The sequence below is a fragment of the Thermomyces dupontii genome, assembly GCF_041956625.1.
Source record: "Thermomyces dupontii strain NRRL 2155 unplaced genomic scaffold VTN31scaffold_3, whole genome shotgun sequence".
In the NCBI taxonomy this organism is placed as follows: Eukaryota; Fungi; Ascomycota; class Eurotiomycetes; order Eurotiales; family Trichocomaceae; genus Thermomyces; species Thermomyces dupontii.
This window is the reverse complement of record NW_027192309.1, coordinates 1,391,872-1,403,814: the sequence shown is the minus strand read 5'-3', so window position 1 is coordinate 1,403,814 and position 11,943 is coordinate 1,391,872. Positions and strand designations below refer to the sequence as shown.

The 11,943-nt window shown below is 55.1% G+C and overlaps 6 protein-coding genes across 6 annotated transcripts; 3 read left to right on the top strand and 3 right to left on the bottom strand.

The window, feature by feature from the left end:
- Nucleotides 1-195: 195 nt before the first annotated feature.
- On the top strand, nt 196-3,996 carry VTN31DRAFT_3983 (uncharacterized protein; the record flags this gene model as incomplete). The annotated part of the gene is made up of 3 exons (XM_069404320.1): nt 196-795; nt 847-3,710; nt 3,771-3,996. 3 exons carry the CDS (start codon nt 196-198, stop codon nt 3,994-3,996), a joined length of 3,690 nt encoding a protein of 1,229 aa, XP_069261306.1.
- Nucleotides 3,997-4,302: 306 nt separating this feature from the next.
- Nucleotides 4,303-5,792, bottom strand: VTN31DRAFT_3982 (uncharacterized protein; the record flags this gene model as incomplete). Its single annotated transcript, XM_069404319.1, has 4 exons — nt 4,303-4,524; nt 4,581-5,031; nt 5,105-5,437; nt 5,503-5,792. The coding sequence occupies 4 exons, from the start codon at nt 5,790-5,792 to the stop codon at nt 4,303-4,305; spliced, it is 1,296 nt and encodes a 431-aa protein (XP_069261305.1).
- Nucleotides 5,793-6,226: 434 nt separating this feature from the next.
- On the top strand, nt 6,227-6,839 carry VTN31DRAFT_3981 (uncharacterized protein; the record flags this gene model as incomplete). Its single annotated transcript, XM_069404318.1, has 5 exons — nt 6,227-6,287; nt 6,356-6,426; nt 6,494-6,618; nt 6,678-6,738; nt 6,789-6,839. The coding sequence occupies 5 exons, from the start codon at nt 6,227-6,229 to the stop codon at nt 6,837-6,839; spliced, it is 369 nt and encodes a 122-aa protein (XP_069261304.1).
- Nucleotides 6,840-6,959: 120 nt separating this feature from the next.
- Nucleotides 6,960-8,704, bottom strand: VTN31DRAFT_3980 (uncharacterized protein; the record flags this gene model as incomplete). The annotated part of the gene is made up of 4 exons (XM_069404317.1): nt 6,960-7,170; nt 7,224-7,806; nt 7,862-8,599; nt 8,674-8,704. 4 exons carry the CDS (start codon nt 8,702-8,704, stop codon nt 6,960-6,962), a joined length of 1,563 nt encoding a protein of 520 aa, XP_069261303.1.
- A 412-nt stretch (nt 8,705-9,116) lies between these two features.
- VTN31DRAFT_3979 (uncharacterized protein) lies at nt 9,117-9,788 on the top strand (the record flags this gene model as incomplete). Its single annotated transcript, XM_069404315.1, has 1 exon — nt 9,117-9,788. One exon carries the CDS (start codon nt 9,117-9,119, stop codon nt 9,786-9,788), a length of 672 nt encoding a protein of 223 aa, XP_069261302.1.
- Nucleotides 9,789-10,052: 264 nt separating this feature from the next.
- Nucleotides 10,053-11,643, bottom strand: VTN31DRAFT_3978 (uncharacterized protein; the record flags this gene model as incomplete). Its single annotated transcript, XM_069404314.1, has 4 exons — nt 10,053-11,016; nt 11,069-11,433; nt 11,491-11,541; nt 11,608-11,643. The coding sequence occupies 4 exons, from the start codon at nt 11,641-11,643 to the stop codon at nt 10,053-10,055; spliced, it is 1,416 nt and encodes a 471-aa protein (XP_069261301.1).
- Nucleotides 11,644-11,943: the final 300 nt, after the last annotated feature.

The window sequence follows — 11,943 nt, the reverse complement described above, 5'->3', positions numbered from 1 at the left end:
ACGTGCCAAGACGCTAGTCCATATTCGGCCAAACATCAACAAGACCCGCAACACGCGTTTTCCCTCACATCTCCAAGTTCAAGAAAGCGTCAAACTGTATTAATCGTCCAGCGCGCGCGACATGGGCATGCCTTGTTCTTGAAATGAATTTGTTATCGTGATACCCCTTGATTATAATACAACGATACTCTCACCATGCCGTACCCATATATCCACACACCACGCACCGAAGCCGACGGGAACGCGACTTTTCTCACCAACGGCGGTCTTCGCAGCGCGCTGCGCCCGAATCTCTCAGTGTTGGATTCTGCAGAGGATTCGTTCCAAATACCGTCTAAGGACGACGATATCATTCGATCCATTGAGAAGCGGCGAAGTGGCGACAGCAACGGAATCAACATGACCACTCCGCGCGCCGGCGCGTCAAAGTCTACGCGGAATGGCGGTTTGACTGATCGGCGAACTTCGCTGGGGCCAAGAGGCGAATTCACGCCAATGATGAGAAGTGCGACGCGAAACAACTACCTGCGGTCGGCAGTGCGCGCCAGTGGAGGAGGGTACAAGACTCCGGCTCATCTGAGAGATGGATATCGGAGTAACGGGAATACGCCCGGGTTGCCACCGATGGATATGACGGAGATCTACGAGGAAGGTTCTATGGCTGCGGAAGACCCGACACCGCTGCCGCAGATGGTGAGCAGCAGTCCGCAGAGTACCCCTCTGCCGACTGCGTCGCAAAGGAACGGCGTGTTGGAGAGTGGAAAGAATGGGCTATCATTGAAAGAACAAGAGAATGTAGGGATTATTCACCTTTTAAATCTGGAAAAACGTGCTCACTTGTGCTAGGCAATCGACAAACTCGACAAAGAGAACTTTGGGCTGAAGCTCAAGATTCACTATCTGCAAGAGCAATTGGAGAAGGCGGGTCCTGCTTATAACCAAGCAGCGCTCAAGGAGAATACGGAGCTGAAGGTCGCCAAAGTGACAATGCAAAGAGACATCGCTCGATACAAGAAGAATCTGCAACAGGCAGAGCGAGATCTTGAGGCGTACCGGTTACAGCTACAAGAGCTTCGTGACAAAGCAAAGCGGCGACAAGTGGATGAAGCAGCTCAACGTGAGATGGAGTGGATGCGAGAGGAGATTGCGACGCGGGAGATCCAAGTTAGGGACCTTCAGGAGGAGTTGAAATCGGTCAAAGAGCATGAATCAGAAGAGATCGAGCGACTGCGTGAGGAGATTGAAGATTTAGAGATGAGTATCCGCGAGAAGGACCGTCTACTGGATGAGAAAGACGATGAGATTGAGAATCTGCGCAATGAGGGCGGAAAGGAAAGCGACGCTGTTGCCGAGCTGGAAGCTGAGCTAGAACGAGCAAAGGACCAACTTGAGGAACTCCAAGAGAGCCTTGACCAGGCCCGGATGGAGGCACGCGAAGCATCCCAAGCCAAAGAAAAAGCCATCCAAGAAAAGGAGGAGGCTGAAGGGAATCTAAAGGAGCTGCAAGAGGAAATGGCCAACAAGTCATCCTCTACCAAGGCACTCACCCGACAATTCGAAGAAAGAGCAGCGAAACTTGAGGAGGAACTCGAAGAAGTCCGTCGAGAGAACAATGCTTTGAAAGAGAGATACGAAGACAAGCTGCGCCGTGAAGCGGAACTTGAGGAGCAACTCGGCGATTCGCAACGGCAACACGCTGCAGAAATAGAGGACTTACGTGACGAAGTCAGTCAAGCCAGACAGGACAGCGAGCAGTATAAGGCAGACCGCGACGAAGCTCTGAGCAGACTCCAACAGGTCCTGGACGACCTGGATCGCAGGACAGACGAGAAAGAGTTGCTGCAGACGCGGATTCGGGCGTTGACGGAGGAGTCTGGCAGTTTGCAGAGGGAACTGGCCAATGCTCAGGCTTCGATCCGGCGCTTGGAACAAGAGGTCCAAGACCAGAAGCAGCAAGCTTTGGACAACAACCACGAGCTCCGCGTGCAGCACCGGGAAGAGGTGGAGCGTCTTCAGGAAGAGATTCAAAACTTGCGCCGAGAGATTGAAGACAAGGAGGGACAGTTTGCCATCGATCGTGACCGATGGGAGACCATGAAAAAGACGCTGGAGTCGGAAAAGGCGAAGGCAGAAGAGCAAGCCTTGGGGTTCAAGCGGACGATAGAAAAGCTTCAGGACGTCGAGTTGACGTTATCAGGCCGAGAGGCCAAACTGCAAGAAGTTATTGATAGCGAGAAGGAACGGCATCGGCAAGAAGAAGCCGTTTTGAGCCGCCAAGTGAAGGATCTCAACGACGACGTTGCAGACAAGCGGCAGCTCATCGACGAACTGCGCAGCGAACTTCTTGCAGTCCGGGAGGACCTTCGAGTCAGCCGGCGCGAGGAAGAAGCATTGAGAGAGAAGGTGCAGAAGCTGGAGGACGAAGTGGTGGTACTGCAGGCCAGCCTGGAGGAGGAAAAGGAGTACGCCAAGGGGCTGCTGCAAAAGGGAGCCTCCGACCAGGAGACCCAGTTGCAAAGAGCGATGAGCGATCGGCAACAGCTGCGTGAGCAGCTCGCAACAGCGAATGCGGAGTTGCAACGGCTACGCACATTGATAGCGGAGGTCGAAGCGGACCGAGACGAGCTGCAGAGCCAGTTGAGCCGAGCCCAGAACAAGACGGAGGGCAGTCAGCACTTTGATCAGGAGAAGCTTGAGTTGCGCAAGTCCAAGCTGCGGCTGGAGAAGGAATTACAGCGCCTCCAGGGCGAAAAGGAGTCTCTGATGACGGCGCGGGAATCGTTAGAGAACGAGTTGAACGCGGAGATGGAGCGAGCCACAGCAGAAGAGCACCGGTTGCGAAGCGAGATCGCGCAGCTTCAGGAGGATCTACGGAACGCGTCCAACGGACGGGACCGGGAGTTGACGCAATCCCGCAGCAAAGTGCAGCGGTTGGAGCGACGAATTTCAGAGCTCGAGGCGCAACTCGAGCAGCAGCAGCAACATTATACTGAAGACTCGTCAGGCGACGTGTCCATGCTGCGACAAAGTTTGGAAGAAGCGCGCAAGCGGGAGAAGGTTCTCCTGCAGCGCGAAGCCGAGCACAAGGCATGGTCACGGGCAACAAAGATGCGGATCGCGGAACTCGAGCGGGAACTGCACGAGGCGCAGATGAAGAAACTCGAGTATTCGGCGGAGCATTCGGCACCGTCCTCACCGTCCGGCAAACAACAGCAGGACGAACTCCGCCTGCTGCGCAAGAAGCTCTCAGAAGCGCACAAGCAACTGCAGGAACTTCGCGCGAAAAACCGGGACTTCCGCTCGGAGGATCGCAAAGACCTGCACGAGCTGCTAAAGGCGTCCACATTAGAGGCCGAAGCGCTGGCAGTGAAGCTGAGCGAGCGCGACGCGCGCGTGAGCGAGCTAAGGGCGTCGATCCGACGGATCCGCGAGGAGCGCGGCGCAGCCGTAAAGCGCGCAGACGCCGCTACGCAGGAGCTCGAAGCGCTCCAAAGCCGATGTGACCGACTTGCGGATGAACTCGACGCTGCACGCGCGTCAGGCAGCGGCAGCGGCAATTCCTCCAACAGCCGCCACGAAAAAGAGCTTCGCGGGCTCAGCAAAGAGATCCTCTGGCTGCGAACGCGGCTGAAGCGCGAGGAGAGATTCCGACGAGATCTCGCCTGGAGCAAAGGGCTGATGGAGCTGGGCGAGCAGGTTCGGATAGCCTGGTAAGTATTTCATTCCCCAACTGTGAAGATGAACTCTAGCTAATGGGAGCGATCAAACAGCAACGAAGCAGACCTCTCCCTCCTCAAGAAGATGGGCATCGATGTCCCGTCACAACGATCACCCTCGTACAACGCCCGCCGCAAATTGCGCACGGCGACATGGGCGATGGTCGCGGTCAGCCGAATGACGAGGCTGGCGGCGGAATGGAGGACACAGAGGAAACTAGGCGAGGGGTTGAAAAGGGCTAAGCAGGAGGTGTTAGCGAGAAGGAATAAGTCAGGATAGGATTGTTTTCGTTTTTGGTTATTAGACTGTACAGATGAGTGTTTTGCCGTTGTGATTGTTCATGTTCACTCGTTTGGGCGCGATGGAGTTAGGTTAGGGTTTGTGTGTTTTCCACTGCTTGACGATCGGATTCTTTGAAATAATGTCATGATTGTATTCGAATCAACAAGACTCAGTCAAGAGCATCATAGCAAAAATATAAACTAGGATATAAGTCTCAACGCCATTTATCGGATCATCCAAACAAAACGACATGAAAACCCGATCGTAATAACCATTGCAAACGGAAGAGAAACACAAAAAAGATCATGACCCTTCACTCCCAAACTGCTCCGTCCATTCCGCATTCCGCTGCAGATCCTCCTTACTGACCGTCGGCCTCGAGTTCTTGATCGCCCGGATAAAGTCCTTGAGGACGAGCGGCGGTTCAAGCAACTGGTCGGGCTCGACGTCTGTCCAGGTCATTTCCATGGCGCCGGGGTCTCCGGGGGAGCAGGGGGTGAGTTTTTCAGCGCCGTCGACGATGACCTATTCCATCATCAGCATCTCGAAAACACAAGAGGAGAAAGAGGGGATGGTGGTACCTTTTTGTAATGCGTTGCGGTCTGAATCTTCCGAATCGGCTGCATCAGCGCGTCCTGCACGGCGATGCTGATATCGCTACCGGAGTAATCCTCACTGATCTCGGCGAGGTGTCGGTAGTCGGCTTGGGTGAGGTTGCACGGGGTGTTGCCGACGGCGAGCATGAACATCTTCATGCGGGCGTTGACGTCCGGCAGGCTGATGTGGATGCGGCGCTGGAAGCGGCGGCGGATGGCGGCGTCGAGTTGCCAGGGGATGTTGGTGGCTCCCAGGATGAGGACGCCGCGAGAGTCCTTGCCGACGCCGTCCATCTGCACGAGCAGCTCCGTCTTGATGCGCCGCGAGGCCTCGGACTCGCCTTCGCCTCGTGGGCCGCACAGCGCGTCGACTTCGTCGATGAAGATGATGGCAGGTTTGTTTTCGCGGGCCATGGTGAAGAGTTGTTTGACAAGTCTAAACAATTGATTAGCATCCGGTCATGAGAAGAAAAAAAAAAAAAAAGGAAGAAGCAAGAAAATGGTCGTACCGTTCAGATTCACCCATCCACTTCGACACCAAATCACTGCTGCTCACACTGAAGAACGTGCTGTTCGCCTCCGTAGCCACCGCCTTGGCCAGATACGACTTGCCCGTGCCGGGAGGGCCGTACATGAGGATCCCCTTCCATGGCTGCCGCTTGCCCGTGAACAGATGCGGGAACTTGATCGGCAGGATGACGGCCTCCTTGAGGGCCTCCTTTGCGGCCTCCAGACCTGCGACGTCCTCCCATCGCACATTGGGCTTCTCGGACAGGATCGCACCCTGGAGCGCGCCGCGCAGCTTCTTCGCCTCGGCGTCTTCGCTGTCGTCATCTTCTTTTCTATATTTCATCAGCTACAATATCCAGCAGAGCATACTACCTAGATCATCTTCGTAGAGACCAACCCTTTCCCATTCGTCACCTTCCCATTCGCCCCAACCGCCGCGGCCTTCTTTCTCCCCTCGCCCGCCTGCAGATGCGCTTTAAGCTTCTCCGCGCGGTCCATGTACTCGCCGGCCTTTGCGCGGATCATCTCCTTGGACTTGGGGTTCTTCTCCCATTTGAGCGCGAGCATGAAGAGCTCCAGCGCCGAGTAGTACATCTGGTACGCCTTTTCGTATTCGCCCGCATTGTCATGCTCGATGGCCTTTTTGACGGTATCGATGGCCCGGCCGAGGAAGTCGGTGTTGCTCATTTTAGGAATTCGTCACGGATTCGTCTGCGAACGACAGGCCTCGGGGATTGCGGAGGAGGAACCGGGGCGAACCGAAACGCGAGAGAGAAGCGAGTGAGGAATCGTAAATCAAGAGACTCGAGGCCCAGCCGCGAGCCAGAAAAAGGGATTAGTTTATTCGTAAACCAGCTGCCTGAGAACAGGCAGCGTCCGACGCGGGTTCAAGCAAGTTGAAACTTCCGGGGGGGAAGCGTGACGATCTTGTTGATTTTTTGATGGATCTGATGGCGGAGAACTGAATCCATCCAAGCATTTCCCGTCCCCCGCCAGAAAGCAAACAAACCTTAGCCTCAGCTTATCATCAAGGCCGACGATTCCGCTTCTTCAATTTGCGCTCAACTACCGCAACCCAGTCTCCCAGAGAATTTCTAGGATAATCAAAGAGCAGACACAGAATGGAAGAGCTCCAAAAACGCCTCCAGCAGCTCTCTGAAGAGTACCAGAAGCTGCAGACCGGTACACCCATCCGCACTCCAACGCCACCGAATTCTTCCTCTCACAACCAGATCTAACTTTCCATCCAGAGCTCGAAAGCACCGTCGAGGCCCGACAGAAACTTGAGTCGCAGTTACAAGAGAATCGCAATGTTCAGCAGGTACGGGGATGCTCTTGTTATTTTTCTTTCTTTCACATCAACACTATTGACTGACGACTCGATCCAGGAGTTCAACTCCCTCGACCCCGACGCAAACATCTACAAACTTGTCGGCCCGGTGCTCCTGAAACAGGACAAGAGTGAGGCGGTCATGGCGGTTGAGGGGCGGCTGAATTTCATTGAGAAGGAGATGTTCGTTTCCCCTTCCCCTTAATATGAACTGCGAATGCTGATTGGAAGTAATAATATAGTCAGCGGATTGAGTCGCAGATTAAAGAGATCAATGAGAAGAGCGAGAAGAAGAGGACAGAGGTACGCATGCTTGGTTTGGGCTGAGTTAGCCTCGTGCTGATCTTGAACAGATTTTGCAGTTACAGACGCAGGCCCAGGCTGCCGCCTCTGCGAGTGCTTGATGAACCTGACGAAACATAATTCAAAGAAACGTTATGATACCCATAATGGAATAGAATTGGGATGCTTCATCAATCCAGATTCAATTCATGACTATCATCTAATTCATGTCTATACACACATCACAACTTGATCAGCAGACTCCGCCCGGTCATCTCCTCGGGTTGCTCAATGCCCATGGCCGCCAGGACCGTCGGCGCAACATCTCCCAGCACTGCCTCGTCTTTTGCCAGAGTCCAGCCCTCGGGAGCATTGGCCATGACGAAGGGCACCTTGTTTGTGGTGTGCGAGGTCTTGGGCTGGCGCTGCTCGTTGAGCATTTCCTCGGCGTTGCTGCAAAGAATCAGCAGGCTGTTTGATAGGAGGATACGAAGGGATGAACTTACCCATGATCCGCCGTCACAAAGAGAATGTATCCATGCTGCTTGCAGGCCTCATAGATCCGGCCAATGGCACGGTCGGTCGCCTCGACGCCCTTGATCGCGGCTTCGTACACACCCGTGTGGCCCACCATGTCCGGCGGCGCAAAGTTATTCATGACAAACTCGTACTTGCCCTCAGCAATGCGCTCGGCGACCTTCTCACCCACCTCGGCGGCGCTCATCTTCGGGTCCAGGTCGTAAGTCGCCACCTTGGGGGACGGGATCATGTCGCGATCTTCGCCAGGGAACTGCTTCTCAACGCCGCCGTTGAAGAAGAAGGTAACGTGGGCGTACTTCTCCGTCTCAGCGATGTGGCTCTGCTTCAGGCCCTTCTTGCTGAGCCATTCCGCCAGCACGTTGCCCATGTGCTGAGGGGGGAAGGCAATAGGGAAGGTGTAGTCGGTCTTGTACTGGGTCATGGTGGTGATGTGGATATCCTTGGGGTATTCGAAGTTGGGTGTGGGCGAACGGTCAACGTCGCCGAGAAGCTGGGTGATTTCGCGCACCCGGTCGGATCGGTAGTTGAAGAAGAAGAGGGTGTCGCCATCTACCAGTCTCAGTCATCCTATACCTACGAGCAAGAAAGCTGTTGTGAATCTTACCCTTGACGCGAGTCTCCTGCCCGCCAATAATGATCGGCTTCAAGAACTCGTCAAACTCGCCCTGCTCGTAGCGCTCCTGGACCGTCTTGACCGGATCGGTGGACTCTTCGCCCTCACCGTGGACAATGCCGCGAAGAGCGCGCTCAACCCGATCCCACCGCTTGTCGCGGTCCATGGCGTAGTACCGGCCCACAATGGTGGCCAGCTCACCAATGCCCAGCTCGGCCAACTTATCAAGCAACTGGCGCAAGTAGGTCACCGCGCTTTTGGGATCCGTATCGCGGCCGTCGCCAAAGAAATGAATAAACACCTTCGGCACCTGCATCTCCTTGGCGACTTGAAGCAGGCCAAACAGATGGTTGATATGAGAGTGGACGCCACCGTCCGACACCAGGCCCAGCAGATGCAGGCGGCCGTTGCCGTCCTTGGCGCGCTGGAATGACTTCACAACGTTCTCGACGTTGCGCAGCTCGCCCTTCTTCAGCGTCTGGTCGATGCGCACGCTGTCCTGCCAGACGACGCGGCCCGCGCCGATGTTCAGATGGCCGACTTCGCTGTTGCCCATCAGGCCTTCCGGGAGACCGACAGCCAACGACGAGGCCTCCAGCTCGGTGTATCCCTGGGCAACCTTCGCATTGGGATCGGCAAAGGACGACATGACGGGGGTCTCAGCGGCGGCAATGGCATCGCCCTCGGGGATGGTGCTGGGGCCAGCAATGCCCCAGCCGTCAATGACGACTGTTTATCCGAGGTTAGCGATCGATGATATATCAGGACAAGGCTGAAGGGTACGACTGAACAGGGACACGTACTCAGAGCGACTTTGTGGTCAACCTTCGCCATGGATTCGGGGTTTAATTGACTAATCCACAAGGTACCTGATGAATTGAGTCTCCGACTGGGAGAAAACAATCGCAGCAAAACAAAATCTGTTGACGAGGGGCCTGCCAGTGAATGGAGGGGCCACCGGTGTCTGTTTTGGGGCATCGACGTCATTGGCTTCTTGGCGAGGATTTATAGGATAGAGACCTCACTTAGGGAGCCGTCAGTTTCGATTAGCACGCTGGAAATTTTTCCAAAAGAGGTTAGATCGTACAATATATACCCAATAATAGCACCATTGAACTAGCATCAATCGTACCAAGTTAGATTGTATGGCGATAATTCACGAGCTGCTCTCCAGTCTCTTTTGAGCGACAAAGCAGCTCATGAAGCAACTTCGGTCTCAGCATCACAGCCATATCAATTGCAGACCATGGTATCCAAATCCCCCGGGCCAATCTCCCGGCCCCAATCCTCAATAGGCGTCCGTCCGCATCGCCCATCGTCCTCCACACACACCCCGCGGTCAGCAACGACACCACATCTTCAAGAGCAAGAACCGCAAAAGTCAACCACCGCCGGCGCCGACTCAGCAGCACCAGCACCGGTTCCATTTCCCTCGCCGCAGATCTTTGACTTCCTCCCTCCTCTCCACGCCATCTTATCACGTCTTTTAGCCTCTTCTTCCTCGGTGCCTGCTTCAGGAGGCACCCAGAATCAAGAACCGGGCAATCAAACCTCGGGGCAATCAGACTCGCAGAAACAGATTCCTCCCCAAACATCATCGTCGACTGGTCCCACGTCGACCCCTACTGCTGCCGCCGGGGCAGCGAGCACAACGGCCGGAGCAGCACCATCTCAATCAAGCCAACAACTACCGGCACCGCAGCAACAATCCGCTCCACTTGACCTGAAAGAACTACCTACCGCGACCAACGCGATCCGGATCCGCATTCAAAAGGCGCGCGCGGTGGTTGAGGCGTTACCAGACGTGCATCGGTCCGTTGCAGAGCAAGAGGAGGAGATACGGGCGCTGGAGGAGCGGATAGAGAAACTAAAGGGGGTGATTGCGGATTTTGGACGGCGAGTTGACTCAGCGGCGTGATATAATTATTCCCGTCGTTTGTATTGCCTAGTATTCGGATCTAGAGTATCGGTAGGCGTTTGGAAATGGTTGGAATGATATCCTCGTTGACTTTCCTTCCTTCTGTTGAAGAACTTCTAGCAGACATCGTAACATCATAGACAAATCATCAGGTTGAACTCATTGCTTTTTTCTCAACGCCCCAAACCAAACCGAACCCTTCCAATGACCTTGAGAAAGAAGAATAAAAAAAATGCGAAAGAGAAGAAAACGAGAAGAAAAGGTTTACACCGGCAGCGGGAACGTGCTAGCCCAAGCGGCAATCTCCTTCCTCAGGGCCTCAATTTCCGGGACCTCGCCAGACGAGACCTTAGCCTTGAAGTCCTTGAGTTTGTTCGCCTCCTTGGGCAGCGAAGCCTGCACAGTCTTGCAGATCTTGATCGCCTGGTCGATGTAGCGGACAACGCGCTTAAAGTCCTCCTCACCGAGACCACGCGTGGTCATGGCCGGTGTTCCAACACGGATACCGCCGGGGGTCAGCGCGGACTTGTCACCCGGAACGGAGTTCTTGTTGCAGGCGATGTTGATCTGCTCAAGGACGGCCTCGACGCGGGCGCCGTCGAGGGCCTGCGGGCGCAGATCAACCAGGACCATGTGGCTGTCCGTACCGTCGGCGACGAGCTTGTAGCCGAGCGACTTGAACTCCTGCTCGACGGCCTTGGCGTTCTTGACGACCTGTTGCTGGTACTCGCGGAACTCGGGGGTGTCGACCTGCTTGAGAGCGACGGCGAGCGCGGTGATGGTGTGATTGTGCGGGCCGCCCTGGTGGCCCGGGAAGACGGAGAAGTTGATGGGACCCTCCAGGTCGTAGTGGATCTCCTTGCCAGTCTTGGGGTCGACGCTGCGCACGCCCTTGCGGTAGAAGATCATCGCGCCGCGCGGGCCTCGCAGCGACTTGTGCGTCGTGGTCGTGACGATGTCCGCATACTCAAACGGCGACGGGATGACGCCCGCGGCGATCAGTCCGGAGATGTGCGCCATGTCCACCATGAGGTAGGCGCCGACCGAGTCCGCAATCTTGCGCATCCGTGCGTAGTCGATCAGACGGCAGTACGCCGACGTACCGGCCACCAGGATCTTGGGGCGGAACAGCTGGGCATTGGCCTCGAGCTGGTCGTAGTCGATAATCCCAGTCTCGGGATTGACCCGGTAAGGCATGGTCTCAAAGTAAGTGGAGACGGCGGAAATCCTACACTTATCAGCATCGCCAGAACGTACATCAATAATCGAGGCCCGCTCACTTCTTCTGCAGCGTCTGATACCCGTGGCTCAGATGCCCACCATGCGGCAGATCCAAACCCATCAGCCGCTCATGCGGACGCATCAGAGCCTGATACACCTGCAGATTGGCCGGACTTCCGGACAAACTCTGCACATTGACTCCCCACTTCTCCGGATCGAGATTGAACGCCTTGAGCGCGCGGCGCTGGCAGGTCAACTCGACGGCGTCAATGTGCTGGTTGCCACCGTAGTAGCGAGCTCCGGGGTAGCCCTCGGAGTACTTGTTGGACATAGGCGTGCCCAGAGCATCGTAGACGGCGCGCGACGTCACGTTCTCGGAGGCGATCAGGAGAATAGATTCTTTCTGACGCTTGATTTCTTTTTGCTGCAGTGAGAGTCAGTCCGACACTCACTTGGAAAACACAGCAGCTGGCGGACTCACGATAATTTCTGCAACCTCGGGATCGAGCTCCTCCAGGCGCTTCTCCATCAACTGCAGTCATTGTCAGAAAAAAACCCATCTGGCCCGCGATCCATTATGAATAATGAGTCAGCATACCTCCCTGTGGGAGTTGGACAAGGCGTAGGTAGCCATCACGACAGAATGCAACGATTCTTCTTCAATAGACACACACAAGGTAAGAAGAGCGAAATAGATTGAAGAGGAAAATCTCGAACGAAGATCAGCAAAATCTTTCTCGCATGCCAACACCGGAAGCGGTGGACGTGAACTAAAAAGCGAAAAAAAAGTACCGTAGGGTTAACGGTTCTTGGAGCTAACTTTTGAACTCGGAACCCGATTGCTCCCCGGTCCCGTCTTTGACCGAATTGAACACTCTTTACTTGCACTATGGTCTACGGACCAATGCTAAGACAATAGTAGTGATGAATTGCT